This window comes from Bemisia tabaci, chromosome 7 (assembly GCF_918797505.1).
Source record: "Bemisia tabaci chromosome 7, PGI_BMITA_v3".
Lineage (NCBI taxonomy): Eukaryota > Metazoa > Arthropoda > Insecta > Hemiptera > Aleyrodidae > Bemisia > Bemisia tabaci.
The window spans coordinates 8,595,885-8,623,450 of NC_092799.1; the positions used below are offsets into that span (position 1 = coordinate 8,595,885).

The 27,566-nt window shown below is 37.8% G+C and overlaps 2 protein-coding genes across 3 annotated transcripts in view; both read right to left on the reverse strand.

Annotated features, from left to right (window-relative positions):
- Positions 1 to 10,886, reverse strand: part of LOC109032679 (choline-phosphate cytidylyltransferase A) — a 75,869-nt gene extending 64,983 nt beyond the window's left edge. The window contains exons 1-2 of one of the 2 annotated variants that reach the window (XM_019044927.2): positions 10,643 to 10,886; positions 9,978 to 10,178 (exon numbers count right to left, since the gene is read on the reverse strand). In XM_019044927.2, coding sequence (XP_018900472.1) covers positions 9,978 to 10,112 — 135 coding nt within the window. In that variant the 5' untranslated portion in view covers positions 10,113 to 10,178; positions 10,643 to 10,886. Of the gene's footprint in view, positions 1 to 9,977; positions 10,559 to 10,642 lie in introns of those variants that run through there. The other variant, XM_019044928.2, reaches the window with a different exon arrangement.
- A 1,281-nt stretch (positions 10,887 to 12,167) lies between these two features.
- Positions 12,168 to 27,559, reverse strand: Sap130 (Sin3A-associated protein 130). The gene is made up of 17 exons (XM_019044972.2): positions 27,079 to 27,559; positions 26,238 to 26,355; positions 25,162 to 25,251; positions 24,735 to 24,855; positions 24,240 to 24,406; positions 23,124 to 23,209; positions 22,178 to 22,402; positions 21,938 to 22,025; positions 21,015 to 21,233; positions 19,913 to 20,071; positions 19,137 to 19,259; positions 18,298 to 18,427; positions 17,594 to 17,893; positions 16,823 to 16,911; positions 16,103 to 16,332; positions 15,188 to 15,301; positions 12,168 to 14,171 (listed from the first exon to the last, which is right to left on the reverse strand). Exons 1-17 carry the CDS (start codon positions 27,190 to 27,192, stop codon positions 14,022 to 14,024), a joined length of 2,523 nt encoding a protein of 840 aa, XP_018900517.2. The 5' UTR covers positions 27,193 to 27,559; the 3' UTR covers positions 12,168 to 14,021.
- Positions 27,560 to 27,566: the final 7 nt, after the last annotated feature.

Below are 27,566 nucleotides of genomic sequence, written 5' to 3' on the forward strand. Positions count from 1 at the left end.
TCTACATCAAGACAAACTCTCCATGCTAAGATAGGGAGCAAATACATTAGCAGAGTTGCCGTGTTTTCAGTTTTGGAGGCCCCAAATCAAGTGGCAGCCCTGTCAATGTATTTTTGCTCCCTATCTTTGCATGGAGAGTTCGTCTTGATGTAGAAGTGGACTCTCAGGATAGCGTGGGATATCCCCTCCATTTTGGTCTCAACTTGAGAGCTTTTTTTGAGCTTGGAAGTTGATTTCAGAGAAAACCAGTGGCACCATCGTGTTTCTCGCGAACTTTTACGTAAGAATCAACAGTCAAATCGCAAATTCCTCACAAATGCAACATCTCCATTGTTGGACGGAGGGTGCCTTTGCAAAGAGAGAATGGACACCAGCAGAGACAAGAGACCCTCCACTGGCTTCTTGGCGACAGGTGAAAGCTTTTACTTTCAGGGATTCAACAATTCCTTATGGACTGAATAATGGTCGTGAGTATAAAGAACTTTCCTGACTTTTTTCGGAAAAAATATTTAATTTGGAGAAACGAGGCAACGTTGGAATGCTCATACGACGTCTAAACACAAGCCTTTCAAGCTATATTATTCAATGCCGCGATTATTCTAACGCGAGTTTGAATAATCGCGCCAAACACAGTGCGGCCGGGGTTAAACGTATATTGGCGCCTGCGAGACTCTGGGAATACTTCCCGCATTTCGCCAAACAGTGCGGTTGGCCTACGGCCCATATTAGCGCCTACAAGACTGGATGAATACCTCTCGCATTGCGCCAAAATCAGCGCAGTCGGTCCAGAGACAAGACACCAGATATAAAGTTCCATGGGGACCCACCTAAAGTGCCTTTCACACCTTAGACCCGGTTCTAGAATGTTCGTTTAATGCCTGTTGATCATTTTCCGATCAGCAGCTTGCTGACCCTCAAACCTTTCAAAAACGGCAACCTGCAGTACAACTGACCGTTAGCATTCGCTTGGACTGACCGTCCACTGCATCTCTGCCGTGCTAAGGAAGAACGACGTATGAGTCTTCAGACGTTGCCAAGTTTCCTACGATAAAAACCGAATTTACTGGGAAAATTGTGAATATTATTTTCCAAAATTTTCAGACAATTTTCTGCGCAATTTAATCTAAAATACTTGAAACTTTCAAGGAAAAATATGCATGAATGTCGTCAATAACACATGTTTTAAGAAGGGAAATTTGGCAACTCTCGATTGTTCATACAGCGTTCTTCCTCAGCACGGCGGATCTGATAAAGAAGTTGGAGGTTATTCGGGACAATTCACGGCGCTGCCCCAGTAAACATAGATCACGTAAACCCGATGAGGACCGTGCGTTGTTGATACGCAATTTCTGCTTTAGGGGTCACGGAACGGAATCCAGAGCAACCGGATGACCGGATGACGGGATGTGAGGCTACCGGGTGTCACGGTTACCGGTGCTTTATGGGAAAACCGGTTGGCGGAACGGCGATCGGCGTCGATTGCGTCTTGTGATCCGACAAGGACTTGGCGAGCTTTCGAGACGACCCTCGATTGGTGGTAACGTGATTGATCGTAGACCTAGACTGTATTTGAAGCTCTGAGTAAAAACATCCAGAGACGGGTTATTCCTTGTAGAAATGATTTCCATTCGGATCAATGGTTGGAACGTTCACCCTCCGCAGCGGCTCTTCACGGTATTCAGCACATAGACAGGGTTGTCGCAGAATTTACAAAATGAATTTCCCAGACACATTTTGGTCAATTATCTGACAATGGAGATGTTGCATGTGTGAGAGATTTGCGATTTGACTGTTGATTCTTATGTAAAAGTTTGCGAGAAACACGATGGTGCCACTGGTTTTCTCTGAAATTGACTCCCAAGCTCAAAAAAAGCTCTCAAGTTGAGGCCAAAATGGAGGGGATATATCCCACGCTATCCTGAGAGTCCACATCTACATCAAAACAAACTCTCCATGCAAAGATAGAGAGCAAATACATTGGCAGGGTTGCCACTTTAGTTGGGGACTCCAAAACTGAAAACACGGCATCACTGCTAATGCATTTGCTCCCTATCTTTGAATGGAGAGTTTGTTTTGATGTAGAAGTGGACTCTCAGGGTAGGGTGGGATATCCCCTCCATTTTGGCCTCACTTTGAGAGCTTTTTTTGAGCTTGGGAGATGATTTCAGAGAAAACCAGTGGCACCATCGTGTTTCTCGCAAACTTTTACATAAGAATCAATGGTCAAATCGCAAATCCCTCACACATGCAACATCTCCATTGACATAATGACAGGTGGTCAAAAAGACATAATTATAAATAGGTTTTAGGTAAAATTTGTTGTTCGAAACGTCAAACCCATTATGGAAGGAAAATAAAGGTATCTTAACAATTTTTCCCTGACACTTTCGTCATTTTCCTTGAAGTTTCCCGGTTTTCCCTGACTATGGCAACCCTGCATAGAGGGGGGAGGGTCCCAGGGGTAGGCAACCTTCCAAGCTTTCCGAGGATTGCTAGATCGGGGTAAAGCACCTTCCAAGAAAAGTAATGGCCTTTTTTCTTCACTTTTTTTTATCACAATCCGTCGAATCGATATTCACCACCAAAGATCCATTTTAATCGTTTTCAAGACAAAATTCTGTACGATTTTGCGAAATACGCGGGGGGCGAAATCATAATTTTGCAAGCTTCCCAAGTTTTCGCGCAATTCGCAAATGCAGGATCTGGAAGATTATCAACCCTTAAAGGGCCTATTAATTTCTAGGACCCGAGTTCAAAAGAAAAACACTATCATATGTATAATGTTGATCATGCAATACATGATAATCAGAAATTTTCATGGCAATGAAACGACTGTGCCACATTAGCCATCAATAATTTTCAAAAATGTGCTTGCTAAACCTTATTGTCAAACTGTTGTGTCAGTAACACTAGAAAATCATGTGCGTGTATTTAGGCTTTCGATGTTGCAGATATCCTGTCAGATTTCATTGTTTCGAAAGACAATTGACTGTTGTTTTAGCTCGAAATTCCGTCCGATTTATCAAGATTTTCCTTTTAAAAATTTCGATAATAAAGCTTTTCCGAAAGGAAATAACAAAAGAAAATGAAAATAGGACGACAAAGAGGAAACACTACAAATTACACTCATGCATCTGATTTTTTTGGCGATTTCGAGGACCGGCAACGTTATTACATGATAAAAATCAGTGCATTTCTCGGAAAATTGACAATGTCACGATAAAATCAGCAAAAAATTTACTTCATCGGCACAAATAGGCGCCGCTGGAATTAAGTTAAGGTACAAGAGAAACACGCAGAGCGCACTCTATTAACCTAAGTGACACGTACTCAACGAGTTTCATTGCAACACCTGGATGCAACTATTCGAGCTCTTCGGATGTCCGTGTTGCATACGCATGGAGTTGAAGGCGTTTTGACGCTCCGGGCACTCGCCGCGGCCGCTTTACCCAAGGCAGCGTTGGCGGGCAGTACTACGAGGATCCAAAATTATAGAGCACTTTCAATTCCTCATTTATATTACAAAGGCATATCTTAGGCATGAATAATTGCTCTGAAAATCATGTACGCTCAACATATCACGTTATGAAAATTGAGGCAAATAAGATACTCTCATCAATTACATCATACGCTTGGGTACTACTTCTCTGGAAAAAAATGCGCCGATTTTTACATGAAGTATGGTAACTTCTGGCATAAATCTACTATATTTTAAGACTCAGTGATATGGTACGGTAAAGTTCACCAGACATCTGGTAGCATTTACAATCATTTCGGTGGATGCGATTAGAGTTAGGGTCTTAGCGACCATATAGTCCGTTGGTGACCACCACCACCATATTCGTGCCACTGTCGCTCAAATCAAGCGGTACAGCCCGCCGCTTGTTGCCCCGCGCCGCGAGAGGCTGGCGAGTCAAAACGCCTTCAATTCCGTGCGTATGCAACACGGGCATCCGTCGAGTTCGAATAGTTGCATGCAGACGTGATAATGAAATTCGTGAAAGTGCTCGTCACGCGCGGCACCAATAACTGAAGGTGCTTTGCTTGTCTCTCTTGCACCTCAACTTAATTTCAGCGTGGCTTATTGTACCGATGAAGTAAACTTTTACTGATTTTTTAGGCGATATTGTCAATTTTTCGGAAAATGCTTCGGTCTTTTAAATGCAACACAACGTTGCTTTCCTGAAATGTGGACTGCGGCCCCTACACTCACAGGCCTACGAGCGATGAATGCGGTAGACTCGTTTCATCGACAAGGATAAGTTTTCTGAGCGCGCATCCCAAGAAAGTTTTTGCGAGAGAGTTAAAAATAAAACCGATCAGAAACGCGCATCAACCCGTTGCACTGGAAAAAAAACACATTGGATCTAGAGTCCAGACTCTTGAAAACATTGACAAGAAAAAATACTCTAGATTCAATCGGATTTTTACTTGAATCAAAACGAAATCCGCTTAAATTAAGAGGCTTCGTTCTTGACTTAAGATGGATTCTGATTGAATCAGGAGTACTTTTTCTTGTCGATGTTTTTAAGAGTCTGGACTCAAGATTCAATGTGCCATTTTTTTCCAGTGTACGGCGTCAGCGTCGGTTCAAGACCCGGTTAGGCGTAACACAAACATTGTAGAAAACTTTCTAGAATCGCCGAACTCTCTGACTTTTCCAGAGTTTCTCAGACACGTTTTGAAAAGATTCCCTGACTTCAGGGACACTGCGGGATAAAAATAATGATTTTAAGATCAATTCCGATCTCACCGGAAGAAAATTTGTAAAATATGGACACGCAACGTAAAAATTCGTCAATTTTATGGACGAAAATTTTCTCAGCCTTCAGACTAAATGGACTGCATTTTGCAATTTGGAACTATAAATTCTGGCTCTCCAGGAAACACACTTATGGGCATAGGGAAACTAATGGCGCATACGTTGTTTTTAGACCAGGCTAGAATTTATAGTTCCAAATTTCAAAATGTAGTCCACATCTCTTCATGCTTCCCTGACTTTACCCAGTTTTTTTCAACAGACAGGTACGATTGAACTACATTTTGCAATTAGGAACTATTTCTGGCTCAATTCAGGAAGGACTTAACAGTTAACAGTCATCAGGCATCAGTTGCCCTAGGTACATAAGTGGTCTCACGCAGGTGAGACCACTTATGGACCACGCAGGTTTTTACGGGTGAGCCAGAAACTGAAGTTCCTAGTTACAAAATGATCTCAGTGCAATTCGAGCTTTCCCTCATTATTATTTGGACTACATTTTTCATTCAGGAACTACAATTTCTGGCTCATCCGTAAAAACACTTGCGTGCCTAGGGAAACTAATGACACATACGTTGTTTATAAACTGAGCCAGAAATACTCGTTCCTAGTGGCAAAATATAATCCATTTTGGCTCCCCACAGCGCCAGCTTGAAAAAACTGGCAACTGCAGACTTTCCCTCTCGAAACCAGCGTTGCCAAACGGTGGCAAATTCCCCGCAATCCCTACCAAAGATATCCAACACTCCGACACCGGCGCTCTTCAAAAAGCATTTGGCCGGAGACTAATGTCTCAGCCCCCCCCCCCCCTTCCCTCAACGGCCCCAATTTCGGGCGTGGAAAGCCCTCCGAACTGACTAAACTTTCGTCTAGACGCGTGCGACTCTTGAGCTCTTGAATCCAACCGAAGTAAAACCGCAAATGTCCATTATTGCAAGAGTCCTATACTATAGGTGTTCTAATGGAACCCGGGGCTCGGCAGAAAATAGACTTGTGCGGTTTTGACACGAAGCGAATCACTTTTGTGGGTTATTTTTAAACTGGCGGACTCACTCGCCAGGCGACAAAGTCTCGGGCTCTTGCGAGCGTTAATTATGCCCCGCTAACGTAACGCCCGGCGCGGCGGCCGCGGCCGGAGCTTTTAATTTATTCACTCGTCGTTATCTTCTCGCTCGCGTTGTCGCTTTCTTAGAGCTGATAAGGCTCTGCCCTAGTTATGAGCCGTTTCCGATTCGATATTCTCACTTCCTTTCGCTTTTTTCTTCTTAATTACGGATTTTTTCCTCAGAAGATAGGTGAGAGAGGTAGAACTGGACCAGTGTTCGAAACTCACATGCGCCAACGCGCGAAATGCGCCTAAGAAATCGGTCATGGCACCGAGAAAAAGAAGGCTCTGCGCCAACGTGGCCCCTAAAAATTGCCTCTCGCCCCTACAAAAAAATCCTAATTTTTCTGTTGGGTGATTTTTCGAAATTTCCCCCAAGTTACAGTTACTAGTTCTGTAACTAAAACATCTTGCGTCTAACTTTTCACTAAATGCGCCGTGGTGTACAAGCAGAAAGTTAATTTGGCCCCTGAAAAATCTTCAATGGCCCCTAAAAATTGAGCTTGATGCGCCACATGGCTCCTGAAACTGAAAAGTGAGTTTCGAACACTGAACTGTACCGCGTTTCACAGGAAGAAACGTCCAAAAATCGTCGTTTTCCGAGCGAAAAATGTAATTCCATTCAAAGGTTACAAAATGGAATCGAGCAATTCAATTTTTTGCAAGAATGCACCTGTGCGATTTTCGTCCCAAGATTTTCTGATTTTCGTAACAGATCATAAATTTTTCAATTGAAAATGCCCCAGACACTCCTGGTAAAAATGCAATTTGCGAGGAGAAATTTGGCAGCATTGGAATATAGGTACGTTATTTCGCGAAGGGAACAACGAAACGTCTGATCTAGCCGGAGTTTCGGCAGGTAGAAATCTACATTTATAGCACAGTGCGGTAAACATTCGAGAAAAAGCTACTTGTAATTTTTATTTAATATGTTAAGGGTTCAAAATTGCCGGATTAATACAAATTTAACTCCTTTATCGGCAAAAAAGTTACTGATCCGCCTGATGCAACTTCAGATGATAAAGAGTTCTCGGTCTACATCTGAAAATTCCATATCAACTCAATAAAAATCACTTTATGAGAAATGTTACCGCCTGGATCTGAGGTCTGTTTTCTCGTGGATGGTACAAGTATTGCTCACTCAAGGTGGTAAGTTCTCGTGCATTTTGGCATTTCCTGACTAATCTCCACGTTTTCAAGGTTTTTGAACATTGAAATTCCTGAATATTTGATAGCGTGAAAATTTTGTTGGAATCGGGAGTTCCAATTTCCGCATGTAGAGCACGTAGGTACGGTTCGATGGCTAAAGTGCAAAACCACGTATCTCCATTACGGAGTTTCAAAATCTCTGCCCCTATTTTATATTTTTCTTCGAAAAAAACACAACTCAACTGTATACCTTGAGGTTTCTAAGAAATATTCTGCTGACAGAGAGACAAAATCAATCAGGTTTTCGAGAAATAAAGTTGGCTGGATTTTCCATGAAAAAATAAAGTATGACAGGAAGTCTGCGACGGCGCAAACGAAGATACGTGGTTTCGAACTTTGGTTGTCGAGTTGGAGATGATGAGGATTATCCGCGTCAGGGTGTCTACTAGAACAGGCTGGTCAAAAATAAGTACTTTCACAGTACTTTTTCAGTACATTCTCAAAAAATTCAGTACCTCCTACGACAGAAAAATTCCGTACTTTTTCAGTACCTCCATTTCACGAAATTAGAAAAATTTCACAAATTTGAAATTGCGACAAAAATGACAAAAAATTAAAAAAAAAAATCCGGACCTTTTTGCGGAATTTCCGCACTTTTTCAGTACTTCCGGACCGTCCTTAAAAAATCACTGCTATTTCCGGACTTGTAGACACCGTGCGGGTGGAAGGAAAAATTGCAAATCTACGAAGAAACTAAGTAAGAAACGCAACATCGCTCAAGCTTTCTCGCTTCTCTCAATTTTTCGTAATTGCTAGTTAGGATATGCGAGAGCACGGCGCATTTTTACGGTGTTCGCTAACTCGGAGCTGAGCTGCACACCAAGGACAATGAGCTGTGCAAAAATTTGCCGCGAGTCAACACAAGCGGATGACGCGCCTCGCATTTGCCGCATCGTGGGAAAACTGCACGGAGGAAAAAAGATCGGAACGTATTTCTCCAAGTTTTCAGGTTCAGGTGATCTACACTCCCCCCCCCCCTTCTATATTAAAGCCCTATTCCTTCAAAGCTTTCAAGGTGCAAGATGTATGCGTGTTATTCGAATAGATAACTTTTCGCGCTCCCCCGTAAGTTGGTTGCCTATGCGGTGAAATTGAAGGCGAACTTTTGAAATTGACGATACCTGTCAATTGGTTAATGCATTCTTCATTGGCTTCATTCGCGCTCCGCGTTATAATTGTTGCCTATGCGGCGAAATCGAAGGCGAACTTCAAGTTGACGATCTCTGCCAATTGATTTATGCAGTCTTCATTGAGCAAGTTAAGTACGTGTGTTCTTTGATCAGATAACTGGTCGCGGACCCGGAATGTTTGTTGCCTATGGATGTAATCTAGTGGACTGTAAATTTTTTGGGGTGCAGCGGCACATTTTTGATTCACATTTCCATGAAAACCAATGACAATCTGGAGAGGTGAGGGGGAGAATGTCACTCGAATTACATGATTAATTTAGTTAGAGGAGTCTCAGCTTGTATTAAATGCAGAAGAAGGAAGCTAAAAAAAAAACTAGATAAACGCGTGACATAGACCTATAAGAGTTTTGACTGAGGGTGCTGAGTCACAATTTCAAAGAAACTTTTCCTCATTAGCAAGATACAACAGAGGTAAATTAGGTGAAGAGGTGATTGTATCACCATACTCCTCCCCTGACTTCATCTCCCTCGGTTTCATCTTGTCAATAGGTCATTCATTAATAACGAGCGTATCAGAGGTTTCCAGAAAGAATGCAACTAAGATTGAACGTCAATTCTTATTGTCCCATTGTTTGTTATCAGACATGTGTAGAGCATTGAAAATATCAACATGAGGAATAATTTGCGAGCTAATTTATGTAGATAAGAGTATTATCTAGCTCAAGCATCAGAGGAGTTTATTAAAATTTCTGTCTGATATATTATCGCTGAGCAGGGAAATGTGTATTCAGCCAAACAGAAAAAATGGCAAAGAAAGAAAGAAAACGAGAGAGGATTGCCTGTGGCTGATAAAAATAAGTTTGTTTGATGCCCTCAGGTTTATGTGGGATGTATAATGCCCATCTTAAGTTGACTTTGAGGTGACCATGTGACGGTGAAACTACAAAACGCATATCATAATTTGGGGGGAGGGGGTTAAATGCCAGTTCCTACATACTTAATTCCTTGACCTAATACTGTTTTAACGGTCTACTGGGTATTTGGATGCAAATATTCAGGGATATTGTGACACATATTCCGACATTAAGTACAAGTAATTTCGTGAAATAACAATGTAAGAACGATCTTTGAAGTAGGAAAATGTGATGGGAAATTTTCGTCTCAAGCCGAGACATGCTGTTCTAATGTTTCACTAACTTAAAAATGTGGGATTCATTCATAATATTCCATTTCAACAGTGTAAGTCGGCAATAACTAGGTTTGCGACGTCGCAGACTTCTGTCATACTTAATTTTATACACGGAAAACTACTCAAAAGTAATTCTTTTCAACTGCCGTGATTTTTCTTCTCTGTGCGAAGAAAATTCTGCAAAAACTTCAAGGAATTATGTCAATTTGTTCTCCTTCAAAAAAATAACACAGAGGCGGGGAATTTCAGACACCGCAAATGACATATGTGATTGCCGAATTACACCGTGGATTTGTGATCCAATTAGAGTATTCCAAAGGTACCCGGGACAAAGAATGATAACCAGCTAGGATTGATGTTTCTACAATAACAACAATGTTTCTTAAAGTAAAAAACTGCCAACTTACTCCTCCCTGGCTGCAAGAGAAAGAGAGATGTTTGACAGTTAACGTTCTATATCTTTCCTTAGCAAACATCTTCCTTAAAATAAATTAAGAGACACACAAATTGGGTGTGGAAGTTTTTAGGAAGATGCTGAGTGATAAGTATGTGTATAAAAAAGAAAAACAAAAACTGGTGGCTCACCATTGAAACAGGAGTCAGATTGGACGACAAAGTTGGCTCCATCATTGCTGTAGCACTCCGGCGACTGGATTTTTTCTCAGGAACACCACTTGGCTCGGAAGTATTCACTTCATTCCGTGCACGTTTCCTCGACATTTTCAAGTTTGCCGCAATTCACTTAAGGCCCACGAAGGCACTTGTACCGTAGCGTTCCGATAGGATCTAAAACATCAATTTGAGGGACAACACAGTGAGACACTGATAGGAGAAACAACTGAGAAATACTACAAAGCTTGTGCCAAGAGGAGGAAAATTGAAGATGAGAATTGAACAGAATCTATGAAAAACAAAGCCTCAATGAATGGTGATAAGAGAGGTGGGTGAGGCTCTGAAATTAGTCAGTTTTACAGAAATTTTTGGTAAAGTAGGAGTGAAACAACACTGGTTAACGAGCGAGATGACTTCGGCGACAAAAAATTAAATGAATTAAAACACTCTCGCAATCTACCTTGGCTGTCAGCACGACCGATCTGGGCACGAAAAAAGCTGACACTGAGGAGCTGAGAGTATAATTTAATCAGCGAATTGCTCTAATGAATTGCGGTAGAGGACAAGTTAATGATGAAAAGCACACTCGGCTGATAACCTCAACTCAAATTGGTATTTTTAAAGAGTGAAAGAAATACCTTTTTCTTGACGTCTGCATCTGCAAATTTGTTATCTATTCGCGAGACTATTCCAAATATCGACTAGAGACTAGACAAGAAAGGCGGATGGAAAACTTGGGACGTGGAGGTTAGGACATAGAATTTCTACGACGCAACCCTCCGAACACATTGAGTCGCCTCCTTATCACGCGCGGAAATTGAGCGGGAAATTTTAAGAAATGGAGATCCTCATCGCGATTTTGTGAAAAATAAATTGGATTTTTTTATCACAATTGATGAGTCCGAGGGACGACGCGTTGGGAACTGGGAAAGCCTATCGGTTTCAGGGATGCATGAGCGAGGCGCCCTCAGGAAGAATCCCTTTGTGAATCCCTTCCCGGATTCCTGGCCTTGACCTAATGCGTTGACTGCCTTGACCGAGTCGCTCCGCTATCATGCGAAACGCAGCCTTACGCAAAAGAATCGTGCGTGCAATCCGCGCATGCAGAAAAAATTGCGGAGTAGGTAAATTGTTCGGTTTTTTTTTATGACATAAATGCATTCTGATATTTACATATTTGAATGCAAAATATCAATGAAAGAAGGCAAAAAATGCTTAAGGATCTACATCCGAACTTTGATCGTGGTTTTTTTTTGTGGAAGGGGGGGGGGGTGTCTACAAGAAAAATCACAATATCCACTTGAAATTTTCTGTGAGAAACTAGTATAATGGGAAAATTCACAAAAAGTTTCAAGAAAAACTGACGGCTAGTTTTTCTCAAATTTTAATCTCCACCAAAAAAAGTTTATCAGTTTTGTCCCAGCAAATTCGCTTTGGACTCGAATCATCCCTAATTAAGCACATGGTTACTGAGTAACACTATGAGACTCATATGTGCGCAGCGTTAGCAAAGCTAACAAGGAAATTGTCTCCCAATTTGGGGACCCTCCATAGTTATTTTTCGTCAGAGAAAAGTCGCTACCTGATCCTCTAAAGCAATTCTTTTTTCCCCTAGAACATGCAAAAAAGTTCCTAAAACTGTGTCATACAAGCAGCGAAAATTTTTCCTGACTTGGAATATATCAATTAATTCGTTTCAAGAGGCCTTATCATAGTTACACCAAGCACTTTAGGGCCCCTTATATCAACAGCTAAAGAGGAAAAATTTGTATTTCTGAACGCAACATTGGAAATCTCCCCTCATGCTTAATTTCTTTTAAAACAACCAATTAACAGTTTTTTTTTTTTTTTTTTTTTTTTTGGACATTTCTGTGATTTCCTTCACTTCATACAGATATATTCACACAAAACTTCAAAAATACATGGGACGGTTTTTTAGACAGAAATAAAACAAGACTGGAAATTTTTAAACACTGCAATGAATATACACATTTTTTTACTCCAGTCATCAATATAGAATTCATGTGTGTTATGTGCACTTTCAAAGGAAAAATTCAAGTAGTGTTTTCTGACTCATGTCTTAAAATTATTCTTTGAGGTAGTGAACATAAATTTCATTGAAGCAGGATTTGTGAGTGTGCTGCAAAGAAAAACGCATAACAGTAATTTAAAACTGAGATTTTCTTTATTAAAATTTAAAAATTCTTGAAACTAATAAAGTTCTTTTTATATTTTTCCATTTTTTTTTTACAAAAAGTATTTAAAATCTTCATGACTCCATTCAAATTAAAATTACAGTCACTTGAGCCGACAACACTTTTGATGGTGTAAAATATTATAAATAATGACTTCTTAGCGAGTAAAAATTGAGGAGAACAAAATAAAACTTTTTCAAACACAATTTACAAGAGAAAGATATACACATATTTACAGACTGTGCGGGAAGAAGAGATGGAAGAACACAGAGAAAGAAAAAACAGGGATAAAGGAAAAAACTTTAGAGACAAAAGAAGTTGTGGTATAGGATGTGCAATAGATCATTCCTATGGCACTGATCTGAAATGGAGTACATATTAAAGATGGTAACCCAACTTGATGAAAATATGGACTGAATTGCGCAGAGATGCACTAAGTTGCATTAAGAAGAAAGAATGAGTTCTATCTGCGTAGTATCGAATTCAACTAGTCATAAATTTTCACCGGTTAAAAATTCAAAGTGGACCAAAGTTTAGAACATGAAAATTGTCATTATTTTTTGTCCTCAACAGTAAGTCTTTGGGAGGAATGAAATTTTAAACCTCTTTTTCTCAATTCAAGTTAGACGCCACTTGGTGCATCTCCGTTACATAAACTGTCCAAAAAATTTGGACTCAAAATGATAGAAACAGCAAAAAGTTGCGAATTGAGAACTCTTTCAGTTTTCTTTTCATTGAGGATTCAAGTTTTGAAAAATTAACAGCCTTGGACTAATTGAGAAAAGAACTTAAAGCCATCATCATAAATTTTTTTGCAATGCAATGGAAGGATTTGCAAAAGTTTATTCCCTTTGCCTAGCCAATCATCAGTTCAAACTGTTGTGACTTAATAAAGAAATTGACTCACTAATGGTAAAAGCACTCATCATGAGAACCTTTACTTTTGGGGTAGGTAGCGCAATTTCAAAGTTAAAATTCAAAAGTCATTTTCACAGTCAAAATAAATATCATCAAATGCTAAGATCATTCTAAGTTTTCTCATCCTAAAACCTCATAGTAGACGCACTATCTTGATACCAAAAGATAGCCGTTCAACTACAAACTTAACTCACAATTAACAAAGAAACAATTAGAGCTTAAGTCCACCTATCAGAATTTCCTATGCGTTGGAAAAAGTTATCAAATAACTTACACAACTACATATTAAAGGCTAAACTCACAACCTCTTTCATTTTGTGACATTGTAGACTTTCGGTTATATTTTGTTATTTTTTGCCTTTACTTAAAGAATATTTGGTATAAATATAGGTAAGAAAGTTGGTTTTGGTTTGTTTCTTGTAAGAAAAATAAATTAAGAGTGGAAACTTCGAAAAACATAATCATGATACAAGGTTTTAGGGTTTAGATTTGCATGTCTCTTGCTTGATAAAATAATGCAAAAATGTATTTTATAAGGTAGGTTCCCACTCTTTTACACAACTGTCCAGAATATTTTTCGTGCATATAAGTGAGAATTATCGATGACATGGTAATGCACTATGCCGTAGAGAACAGACAAGTTAAAATTCTTATGATAGAAAATGTTGAGTATTGATTCCTCGTCTTAGAATTCTTCCTCTCTCTTTGGTGAATCCCGATCAACTACATTTACAAAGGCTTCAGACACCATGCATCATCTTTGACGATGTTTTCACATCGTAATCAAAGAAAAACAAAAAAACTGAGCCACTGCTCTAGTGTTTAAAAATAAAACAGAACAGTATGATTGGCAAAAGTTAACAAAAACAATACAACGATGATTATTGATTGATCCGATGAGCATTTAGTATTTTTCTCTTTTCTTTATGGCTCGCTTGCTTGCACACCGGCTGATGATATCTTTCACGTAGTCCTTGTGATCAAAAATTTTCATCACCTGGCTTTTGGCTTCTTCCATTTGGTCTTTTATCACTTTGCTCCTTTGGATATTCCCCTGAAAATGAAAAGAGAACAGTGAGTTGACTATGCTTGTTGTAGAATTAGTTCTAATCGTTGAAGTTTTAAGAATACAGAAAAAAAATTTAAAATGTAATAAGAGCTACACGTAAATAAAAAAAAAAAAATACCTAAGAGCAAAAGAAAATAGTTTATTAAACTTGATAAAATAGATCTTGTTTTTTTGGCATTCCAATAACTTTTAGCCTTCTTGATTGGACTTTGCATCAGATGCTGCTGGGCAACAAATATTCTAAGCAAGTCAATAAATCGATGGTTTAAGCATAAGACCACATATTTCCATTGCGGTGTTTCAAAATTCCTGCTCCAGTTATATTTTTTCTGAGAAAAACAAACCAACTGTATAGCTTGAAATTTCGACACAATACTCAGCTAAAAGGGAAGAAAAACCCAGAAAGTTTTCAAGAAATAACATTGACTGGTTTTCTGAAGAAAAAAGGAAGGATGACAGGAAGTCTGCAACGTCGAAAAAGGAGATATGTGATTTTGCACATTAGCCATCGATATATGGTTTTGATGCTCATTGTTACAATGAAGAATGGAGAAAGAGCAAATCAAAGTTAATTATTACACATTTTTTTAAATTTTTCAGTTCATTTCCATCTTTGATTTTCAACTGAACGAATCAGCCGATTGCAGAATCAGCCAAACTGCAAATCACACAGCTTAATTTTCTCTTACAATTTATTATCTCGGTAGAAAACTAAATAACGTATTGCACTGGACCTTTCTGTGAATTTATACACATTATTTCCAGTCAATGCCACTCAATTTTCTGTTTAAAAAATAAAATATCATAGAAAATTAGACAACATCTGATGTTGTGCAGATTCTAACTAAATCCGTCTAACTATCAGTCGAAACTACAAGAGAGGGGGGGGGGGAACATTTAAATTGATCAAATTATTGGTCCGAAATAGAAACTCTGATTTCCTATTTTTAAAAAAACGATAGAGCAAAAGGATTATGACTGAGGAGAAAAAGCAGACTTACTTTGATTAGCTCACACACGTGATTGAATTCTTTTTCGGTGTCCTGATCAGATTTCTTTTCCAGGGCCTGCAGCAAATCTGAGAGCTTATCCAGAACTTCTGTCTCGAGATCAGACTGAAAATGAAAATAAAAGAAGGTTTGAGTGTCATTATCAGAGTTCGAAACTCTCAGGCGCCAACGCGCCTAAGAAATCGGTCATGGCGCCTAAAAAATGAAGGTTATGCGCCAACATGACCCCTAAAAATTGCACACCCCCCCCCCCCCCCCCCCCGAGAAAAAAATCTTAATTTTTCTGTTTGGTGTTTTTTTGAACAAAAATGAAGTTGTGGCTGTTAAAAGTTAGCAGTTACTTAAACAAACATAATTTTGAATGATGGCAATTTTAAGTTTTCATGAACCAAAATCAGAAAGTTCTGGCGGAAATGGTTTTGTTGTTGATACACAAGAAGCACAACCTTGTGAAAAGTCTGACATAAAGATATGCATCTTTGGAACTTCTTGGTTTTGTTCTCCCTGCGAAATGGTGTGGACCCAGCACCATTTCTCCACCTTGATATGCATGGACTTATGTACAACAAATTGTATGTTACTGATTGCCTATTGTCACAGAACATTCTGGAAATTACACAAACTGACTGCGGTAAATGCATGGGTCGTAAGACGGGATGTTTGAGTTTCTTAGCCAACGTGCAACTAGTCTGGAAATTAGTGGAGATTTCAGTTCATAAAATATTGCTTGCATAAATTGGAGACCATCAATGGTGCAATTCTTCAAATTAGCAAATTTCATAATTTGAGATCCAATATTTATAACATGGATTCAACATTTTTTTTTAAAAAAGTGTTTGATTAATAGCTGGCGCTATTCTTAATGCGAAGAAAGTAAAACAAGAGTTGAGAAGTTTTTAAACTTACAACATCCTCCATTTGAGAACTAAGATGATGAATTTTCCATCCATTCACTTTCTGCATCACATGCTTATGGCTAGCGATGTCGTTCACGGTCGGTCTCCGGTCATCACGAGGTTTGACATCCGAGTAACGAAGGAAGTGGTGGTAACGTGACTTCCACGCGTGTCGATAACTACTTAACAGCGAAATATTTGGTCTCTTTACTTGGCATGATTTACCATCTTCATTGGATTCTGGAAAGTTTGGTAAAATAAAATGATAAGCTGAAATGACTTTTATGAATGTAGGTTGGATAATGAATTCTGTTTTTTTACTTTGGCTCTTGCAATTTGAGATGGATTTCGACTGATTATTTTCTTTGAAACTTTGTGAAAAAATTGATGTAATAGAATAAAATTCAGACAAAAATACAAGAAAAATGAACTGAGAAAATGGCAATCCATTAGATATAACAACCCTAAATCTTGAAAAATGAAATGGAAACAAAACTGGAATTGCATACTTTCTTCATAAAATTCTCTTTTCTACCTGAAGCCTTGAATGGATTTACTTGTGAAATGATAGGTTTAAAAAAACATTCACTTTGCATAGAGAGGATGATTTGAGGTACTAGCTTTCAGCAGTTTAAATATTTTTATGTCAACAACTTTAAGTACTTTATCCGAACTCATTCATTAATACTAAAGTTAAGAAGATAGAGAGAGAGATAATTCATCCACTTACCTTCTTTGACTTCTTTCTTAATTTTGTCTTCAGAGATGAATTCCATTTCTTCTTCGCTAAACTTAGAATCTAGAGTGTCATTGCTTGTTCTAGAAAAAGGAAGAAGAAATGAATAAATAAGTGAAGGAAACAAATGAATGAATAAATAGTATAAAACAAAACAAGCTGCAAATAAAAACAACGGAAACTTAAAAAATGTATTACAAATGCTGAGTAATATTTCAAAAGATAGACAGGGCAAGATAAAGGACTGGTCAAAAAAACAACAACAATTTTAGCAAACTTATGATATAAACGTCAACAGAGGATCAGAAAAAATTTAAAATTTTGGATTTTGACATGACTGTCAATTTGGATACACTAGGCAAGCCACATTTCATTCTCATCTGAGATCGAATCTCAAAATTGTCACCATTTGGCTCAGAATGACCTCTCAATTTGCAGCATAGTAGACTATCTGTCATACCATGGACATGTACCAAGAGAATAAATAAGGACCTCCAACTCCAGTTAGCAGCAACACCAGCGGTGCCTGGCAGAGGGTCTAGTGGACTAAACCGACGATTGGGACGATCGGTTTAAATTGGGGGTCCTCATTTATTCTCTTGGTCCATGGTCATACTTCGTTTTGCAACAAGAAAACCATAATCAACATACTTACATACTGTTAAATTTCTAAAATTTATCTTTTCCATTTGAAGGATATTTGGTGAAAATTTCAAGAGATAATATTTTCCTTAAAATAATGAGGATGAAGAAATCGATACTCACAATAGCTGCTTTCTAGGTTTCTTGCGAGGGCTCATTTCAACAGGCCTATCTTCTTCGATGGGTGGTGCTACTGGCTCCGTTTTAATAGGCGGTGAATCAGTGCCACCTAGCACCGGGGATGAGGTGGCGGAGATGGTGGTCGATCCACCCGACGACTGACCACCAGAGTCGGGTCTCTTTGGCGATGGTGGAGGGGATGTTAGATCCCGATTGTCTCGACTATCCCTATTTTGAGCGGGTGTTGTAACCCCAAATGAAGCCAGGATAGGCGTTAAATTCTTCTGCGCTTTCAGAGGAGATCTGGAAAAATACACAAACATGTATACAGTTCTTAAATACTATGCTGTAATGTAGATGGCGTAGAGGCAGGAAGATAAAATCAGATAAAATCTGTTAAAATCAGTTACTCTACTGTCGGATGACATTTAATTTGGTTTTAATTTTCCGCTTTGAGGAGGAAAAAATGGAATGCTTGATTTTTTAATCAACCACTTTGGTTTTGACTCCATTAGTTGATTCTCTTGTTCGAAAATGTTTTTCATGTGATTTTCTACAATTTTTACTCATGACTGCGAGTCATATTCACCATTCTAACACTTGCTTTTTATATAAAGATCACAACATTGCTAAAATGTCCTCTGAACTATAAAATCTTTTCAAAACATCATTAAAAGTTTACTGCCTCGAGAAAGTATCAAACTTACCCGTCGGTTTCTCTTTTCCTTAATATACTAGGTCTAGGAGATGCATTTTGTTTGACTATTTGCGAAGGTTGACCGTCTGCCTGAGTTGTTGATTGGGAGACGTTTCCAAGAGGAGGATTATAACAGGAACCTGGAATAAATTAGAGTTGTTCATTAAAAAAATAAATTGAGGGGGACATAAAAGGTTCCCAAAAGTTTACAGAAAAATGTATGATGCTACATGCAAACATTACACCAACTGTACACTTAAAGGTACACCAATTGTTACTTTCTCTTCGGTTTCATAAAGTATGTTTTTGGATGGGGGGAAGGAAGAAAGACCCTGAAAAATAAACTGATTTTTTTTCAATAATCCTATAGGAAAATGGAAAAAACATTTAAACGCTCTGAAAATGTGAACGAATACAGGAGTTCTTACTTTCAAAATTCTAAATTTTTTTAAATAGTGATGCAGAAAATGTAAAAAAAAGTAAAAAAAGACTCTTACATTCAAGTTGTCTAATTTAAAAAAAGTTTGGAGCCCAAAACATGACAAATAATAACTTTAAATAGCTTTATTTCTTTTCAAACTTGTTTTCTAAAATGCAAAATTCAAACTATCATAACTTATCTTAGGTTTGGCATTTTTGAACAGTTCCTGTGTCTCTTTTTTTATTGGATCACTAAGAGGATAATTCGATCATCGTCAGAGCTCTATTTTTAATTTTTTGCAAGGTAAGGCAAAAAGTATTCATTTTGGAAGCACCTTCATATGAAAATACTACAAAGGGAATCATTCCATGAACTTAGATATAAGTACAGAATATTTTGAATAGAATATGCAATAAAAATGAACTTACTAGATTCTGGTGTTATGTAAGGCTGTGTGATTACCCGCGATGATTCTACAACCATTCCAACATTCAGCGTTCGGACAGGAGGAACAGAGGATTGACCAAGTGATACATTTGATGGGATATTATCTGAAAAAAATAAATAAATAGATTAAGTCATTAAAAAAAAAAATTAGTCCCCTTTTTTTTACATATTAAATAGATAGGTACCTAAAAGAAATTTTGAAATAGCCAGTGAGTCTTCGCTTCAATTTTGTATTTGTTTGACTAAGTACCAAATCCATAGAGAAAGTCTAGAAGCACATTACTCGTTTTGTACAATGGAAAATTTTCTAACGTGGGTGTCCTTCTATAAGGAAAAAACATTTTTTTTTAAACGTGCATAGGTTATCTCATCTATGGGAGCAGGATCTTGTAAGAATTACGAGGACTTAAGGTTATTTCATTCTTTTTCAACAATTGCAGAAATTTTGAACAACTGCAGTAATTGAATCTCTCAGTTTGAAAACGACCCATTTCGGAAAAATGAAATTTCTCAGGAGACAATTAATCTGCAAAACGGCCAAAAGGACAGTTTTTGCACACACACACACAAAAAAAAAAAAAAAAAAAAAAAAAAAAATTATAATAAACCCAAGTTGGGTCGTTTTCAAACTGAGAGATCCAATTATGATACAAGTTTTGGATTTCAACGATCAGTACAGAGCCGAGTGCAGCTCACATTACTTTGAATAAACTTCTTGTCTTAGTTAACGATTTAAGTGATGAAAAAGCATAATTACCATGCTGTATAGGTCTTAGAGTAGGAACAGGCTGTGTTGAAGGAGGGGTCCCGCTGACAGTTGTGATCGGAGGAAAGCTGCGAGAAACCACAGGAAAACCACTTGTTGTTTCCTGACTGAAGTATGGCCCAGGACCTGAGCTTGAGGGGATGCTAGGACCTGCAAGAAGAGGGGATATCATGGTGAGAAAACGCAAGAAAAAAAACGAAACGAATGCAGATAAAAGATTCACAGGGTTGCCACAAAATTTAGAAAAGTAAATTCCCTGACATTTCTCTAAAATCCCTGACAATTGAACAAGTGCCTGATTGTGAAGAGGACATAGTTAGAGATAGTTTTCAGGAGAAATTTGTTGTTCAAAACGTCAAACCCACTCGAGAGAGCAAATAAGGATGACAAAACGGTTTTCCCTGACATTTTCGTCATTTTCCCTGACTTTTTAAAATTCCTTGACATTTCCTGGTATTCTCTCACTATGGCAACCCTGGGTTCACAGTAGTAGAAGATGATGCTGTTCAATCTTGTCGTAAATATTTCAAAATCTAATTCATCACCATGATTTTTTCCGAAGTGCTACTGTGCTTGAGGGATGTTGTCAAGTGCTTGAGAGATTTTTTTTGTCTATTTTTCTTAGAAATTGCTTTTCAAATTTCAATTTGCCGATTCCAGATAATCATAACCAATGTGACATAATAGTCAAGCCAAAATTCCAAAAGATAGCAATTTGGATGAAAGATAAAGCATTTAGCAGAAAAGGCAAATATTTTTGAAAAATCCTAAAATATGATCAGTTAAAGAAGGAAATAAAACAAAAAAAGAAAACTTTCATATTCACATGATACTGAATATATTCAGTGGCAGGATTTGATGTTAAGTTTTCCAGTTATTCGCATTTTCATCATTCAAATTATTCAACTCTCAATTAATGACAATGATCAATGATTTAGTGTTTGATATTAATTTCACTGATGCATCCTTTCCCTAGCAACTAGCCTTCCATCAGATTTCATGAGGTGAAATGGATCTCCAAGATTGTTCTCAGATTTTCAATGCCTTTAATGACACCTTGTGAATACATTGAAACAAAACAGAGAATACTCACTTGGTGCAGGTTTGTGGGGTGTTTGAATGAAAAGAGGTTGAGATCCGGAGGACTGAATGGGGATTACTTCTTTTGAGACATTTAAGCCAGGTGGCAGAGAGATGGTAGATGCAGGGGGCACATTTGATGTTGGCAACACACGAGATGCTAACACAGACGGACCAAGCTGGGATGGAGCCGATTGTGTTATAGAAACATTGCTTGAGATGGGGAACCCAACTGTAAACAAACATAGAAGAAATAAATGCTGATGGTTTAGGTGGAAAAATTAGATGATGAAATAATGCTATTAAATTCTTTGGGGATAAATATTTTCATTTCGATGTGCTGGATATGGCATAATTTCATCATAATCATTGAAATATGAGTGTCTTAGACCGAATGCATTTAGATATGGATTGCATTTTGCAAAAAGGAACCACTATCATTGCAATGATGCTAGATTGTGCAACTTCATCTTTTGCAATAAAATTGCGGAAATTGTGAAAAACTGTGAAATTTAGATGGTAATTTTTGTCTTAAATTTACAGTTTTTAGCGAGTAAAATAGAAACTATTAATGAATAATCGGGTTTTTCCTCCAAGACAAAAGAATTTGCACAATCTTAGCAACATTGCAATGCTAGTGGTTCCTTTTTGCAAAATGCAATCCATATGTGCTGCCTCTAGAACTGCAAAATTCCTTCTGAACGTTAGATAAATATCCTCAGCTATAAGAGATACTACTTTTTTCTGACACTATTCAAAGGATATGTTCCAGGGATAGATTATACACAGTAAGTGCAACATAAAAATAATAATAATAATAAAGAAAAATAAAAAAATATAAATAAATAAATAAAATTGACGATCAAATAAAGTCTGAGTTTGAGTTGATTATTTGCGTTTTGAGATGTGTAAGAAAAAATTAGACGATTACTGTACCTGGCTTTGAAATGGACAGATTTGGCTGCTGCGCTACCGAAACGGATGCAATCTGCATTGTTAAACCATGCGCTGGTTGTGTTATTACCTGCAGAAAAAAATAAGATACAATTAATTTGGCTTAAAATAGATTTTAGCAGAGACTTTAAAGCAAAATAGATTAAGAATACGTGGCATTGTAGATTAGAGCTAGCCTAATCACTATCAACAGCAGCTGAATAAGGTCTATAAAAAACTTACTTTTGGACCAGTGTTTTGATGAGATGCATTTTTGAGTACAGGTGCGAGAACTGGTAATGAAACAATGGATGGGGCTAAACGTGGCACAGTTGACGGTGGCTGCGTAACAACTGAGTTCTGACCACCAGGCCCGGTGTAGACAAGAGTTTGACCGGCTCCTAAACTCGTGCGCATGGGAACCATCCCAACACCTGATTTGGCCAGGTAACTTTTACTTTCATTAAGCTGTGAAAATAGGAAGAAAATTGATAAGAATACAAAATTTGGTAAAAAGAAAAAAAATTTAATTACACGAGTCTACATTGCATTGAGTGTCATATAAGTTTACAGTGCATATTACATCTAGGTATCAATAATGGAGAATTTGCAAGGGTCTGAAATTTGATGAATTTCCTGTTTAAGTGGAATCCTCTGAGTGAACTGAACACAAAGATACCCTTGATTCATAAATTGAGCAATTATTAGAGGAGATATGACAAAATAACCTGATCTTCTAAAATACATGTGTTTAAATGAGAAATGCCGCCAGATGACATCACAAGGCGGCACATTTTCTCACTTTTAAATCAATTTTTCTCCAATTTCCCATGTCAGAAAAAAATTATGAAAAATATTGCGAACTCAGCTCATTAGGCACTTTCAGATGAAGCAATAAAAAAATTGCGTGCAAATTCTCCATTACATAATACAAATGACGATGTACCCAGATATATAAGGAATTTGAATTTATTAATTACAGCAGGGTTGCCGACCTTTATCAGTAATTTTTTGTTTTTTCATGCAGTTTTTCAGTAAAAAAAATTAAAAATAGTAATCATGTATTTTCAATTTCATCAATTTATGAGAAGCTCCTTTTTTTGTCTTGGGCATGAATTAGTAAGGTGCACCAAAGACAGGGAAGAGGACAACTTCAAATGTTCGTCTCTCTTAAAATTTAAAAAATTACCTGCGGAGGTCTTTGAGATGCATGAAATAAGACTGGACGCATGCCCGGTTCTCGACTGTTGGGTGGAGCAGATAACCGAGTTGTTACTGTGGACAGAAAATCAAGGAAAATTTTAGAGGATTTTAATTGACTGCAGAAGCAAACCTTAATTCTAGTTATACTACTAAGCATGTACATTAAAATTGTAAAGAAAGCCCAGCGTTCTACCGGGCCGATTTTCATGGTTTTTCCGGCTATCGACGGGCAATTGTCTCTAGATAAGCCAACTCTTTTCAGATTTTCAAAATATGGCCCAGGTTTTTTTACATTACGTGGTAAAGTTGCGAATTCTCCCATTTAAACAATGTAAATTTATACTTTTTGTCATAGTTCGTTTGAGCATTCTACCGGGCCGATTTCCATGATTTTTGCGTAAATCGACAGGTAATAGGCCCTAGATGAGCCCGCTGTAATCAAATTTTGGAAATAGGACCCAGGTTTTTTTAAAATCACGTTATAAAAGTGAGTGAGTTTACAGAATGCTCCGGTACTGCTACCGCTATGCGCGGGAGGATGCGCAGTGGTCGAGGAGGTTGCGCAGTAGCTGTGTAGCCTGCGCATCAGCTCTACAATTATCTACTCAAGATTCGCGCCAACATCTTCATGTCGTGCAGTGGCCGAGTCGTCTAAGACGTCGAATGCGTCCACTATGAACTCGGTGTGAGTTCGATTCCCGACTCATGAATTGCTTGCTTACTACCTGATTGTCATTGTCCACTGTTTTACTGCAATAATTCATCAAGCAGTCATTCCAAAACGCGTCTTTTTAATTTTAAAGTAATTTTAAGTAAAGTTTAAAATTAAAGTATACCTCATATCGTTATTTTTTAGGGGAAAAATAAAACTAACACTGATAAGAGGGTAAAAATAGGGCCGCGAAGCGGCCAGGGGGCGTCGCCCCCTAGTACTTAAATACAGGTTAATGCAATTATGCCAGTTAAACTCAATTATGAATTTTTTGGTTCCAGTATATCTTTTTTGATGGACTGTCAAATTTGATAAACAATAATAAGATATGACTGCTTAAAATACAGATACATAAAGGTAAAAAAAAAACATCACTTAAGGATAACTTACTGAAGTTCGGGCTGGAATGTGAAACTGCAGTTCCCGATAGGGTTGGTGGCCTTGAGGGGACAAAACTGGTGAGCGTCGCGGGGGATGGTTTTGTTGGTACGGTGGAGGCGGTTGTAACAATCCATGACCCATTACCACGGTTCAATACTCCAATGCCGGATACAAAACTAAAATGAGGGCAAATAAATTCAGAATCAAGTAGATTATATTGAAAATGATTGAATTTAACAAATTAGGATAAAATACCATCCTTTTGGATAGCTTCTACACCAGATGAAAAAACATTCCAAGTTTTAAATATGATCGTAACTCTACAGACTGATTGTTCAAGTTACTAGCATTGATAATTCCATCTGAATGTTAGAAACGTAGATTAATACCAGCTCATATGATGGAGCTTGACTACACAAAATTTTTTTGATCGAACTTATCAATTTATAAGAGCATGAGAGGATAAAAAGGCTATCAGAATGAAAGATAAAAAATAATACTTACTTGGATGTGTTGGAAATACTGGTGACAGGTATAGTCTGCAGGCCTGCAACAGAGTTGCGGATGTTGATCGGCGTGGCAATTGTGGCACGAGGAACAGAGATACTTGCGACAGCAGCAGGACCTGAGATAAAGAATTAAAATAAGTAAGCATAGAAACATACCCTCCAGGATTTAAATCAACGGCAACTTCCACTTTCTATGAAAAACTTCAAGAGTTTACTCTAATTAAGGACTTTTAACAGTTATTACATCGTAAATGAAAGTTGAAAGAATAAAATGAAGGTACAAGAATTGAATTTAAGATCTTGTCATTGAGATAATTGGAATAAGCAATAGGAGAAAATAATTTTTTCTAAAGAACAAACAAAGAGGGAAAATGATAAGGCTAGTTACGAAATATTAAATCACTGGTGGAAAAAAAGCTCACCTCTAGGAATATGATAGGTTGTTGCATTGGTGTTGAGACGGTTGGCAACGGCTATAGTTTCTCCTAATGATTGCCGGTTTACGGCAACGACTGAAAAATAAACCAAGTTACTATGGTACTCTTGCAGATATTTAGCAAAATTTAATGATGTGGGAGAGTGGACTACAGTTAAGGGTTACAAATAAAAGTCTACTTCATTTGATTTTCCTCTTGGTATGCAGGAGAAAGTTACCAAGCTGCATTTTCGGGATGGTTCATAGGAAGAGCACAAAGTTACAGTAAAATACTTTGGCTTCCGAAGAAAAAGTTAGCCCTTCAAAAGTTTGTTTTATCTTCGAATGAAAACGGGAAGAATTCAGAATTTTTTCCAGTGTTGCCTTTTTCCTTTCTCTCTGCATCAGTGGTCAAACTTAAGCGGGCAAAACACATCTTTCTTAAAACAAAGCAAACTTTCCAAAATATCATCTACACTATATAGCAAGATAATGAGCTAATCTGAGGAGTCAGTAATATGTTTCTACTTTGAGATAAATTTGAAATCTTGGTGAATCTTTCCTTCAATTACAGTTGAGAATTTATCAAATCAGTGCCCACACAACCTTTGAACAATTCCTGCATTCCTCACCTTCTTTGAACCTAAGTTCAAGAATTATATTCATTCATGATGTGAGAAAAAGTTGAGATATTTCTGCACTTAATAACCTACTTAAATCCAATTCTGTTGTTGAACCTAAAACAAACGCCAGTGATGCAATTTTGAGTTTTAAACCTACTGATCCTTATCACTGGGGATCAATTTTTAGCAAATTAAAAAAATGCAGTTACTCCTAGCTTTGACTCTTGACCATAACAGATGCAAATTCTTTAGGATTACGGTCCAGACAACCTTCCGAATGATTATTTCAGCACAGTTGACAGGACTGTACCAAATTTCTTATCACCTTCAAAGTTCTTGAGCTGAGTTGCTACTATGGGTATACTTAGGTACTCCAAAAAAAGTATGCTTGTTTGAAATAATCAGAGTGCTAAGTACATGACTACTTAAAACAAAGATGTTAAAATTGTGATAAGCTTACCTTGCTTTGGAATGTTAGGATGACCAACAGCTGTTGATTGAGAAAGTGACTGCACCGCCTGCAGGGGAGCGTTAAGCAGCCGTGTCGGAGGAGGGGGTACATTTCGGAGTGCTGATACCTGCAAAATTAGACAACAAAAGAGCAGAAGGATAGAAAAAAGCAAGTGAATGATATCCACTATAAGTATTAGAGAAATTTAATCATCTAAAAAACAGATGTGCTGGCCATGTATCATACAGGAACCAAACTCAAGTTACTTAAATCAGAGAGGCCGAGGCAATTTTCAGTAATTTAAATATTAGTGTTGAAGCCTCTGACATGATATTAAAACTTATAAATTAAAGCTTTGAAGGATGAATAGGTGCTAAAACTTTGTCAGGAACTGGGACTCAAGGACAGTTGCCACCAAGTAGGTAATGCTACATGACTATGCTTACTTAAATAAGTTTTGGAAAAAATTGTTGCTTTGTCAGATAAACTCATTTGAGGGCTATACATTGATTTGGTTTTGCAAAAATTCTGGAGTAAATACTTGTTGCGGTGACAGCATAATTTCAGTTGATGGAATGTGTACTACTTATGGTCAAAAATGCTACTTCATGTTCTGGACATTGAGAACAAGTCCTCAGTCCTGGTTGTAAAGAATTGAGTTACTGGCAGATGGGGTTGGATGATTTGAGGGAGTTGACCAGTTTACATAGATCTCTTCACAGGGACAAGGAAGTTAATCATAAGTGAAGAGTAAGCAAAGTCATCACGCAGTCCCACTTACAGTACTGAAAAATGCTGCTTGTAGGAAAATTTTGACGGATAATTTTTTGAGAAACAGAAGGGAACTTACCACAATACTTGGAGTTTGTTTCAATGAATCTGGTTTAATAACAGTCACCGCTGAGGCAGCTTGGCTTGCATCGAGCAAGGTAGCCTTCTCTCGGTCTTTGTCACTATCGCCCATACCGGTTATTTGAGATCACATCCGAGGTATTTTAACTTCTAACAACCTTAGAAATAGCTTAAAGAGTATGCTAACTAAAAACTAACGCCTTGAAACTGAGATATTTTGATATCAGCTAATATTAAAACATAGCACTGGTTCTGGAGAGGTTAAGGAACACAAAATCCGCACGAATATCATTGTTCTCGGACGCGGAGAAATAAACTTCCAGAAAATAAAATCAGAAGGAGACGGCCGTTAAATCGGAGGAGAAGAGAGCGAATTCTCGACAAAATAATTAAAGTAGGCTAATGTGAAAATTTCGAATAACATCCTAGTCATTTCACTTGTGGCGGCGACAACGAACGAACGATTAGACAAAAAAGGGCATAGCA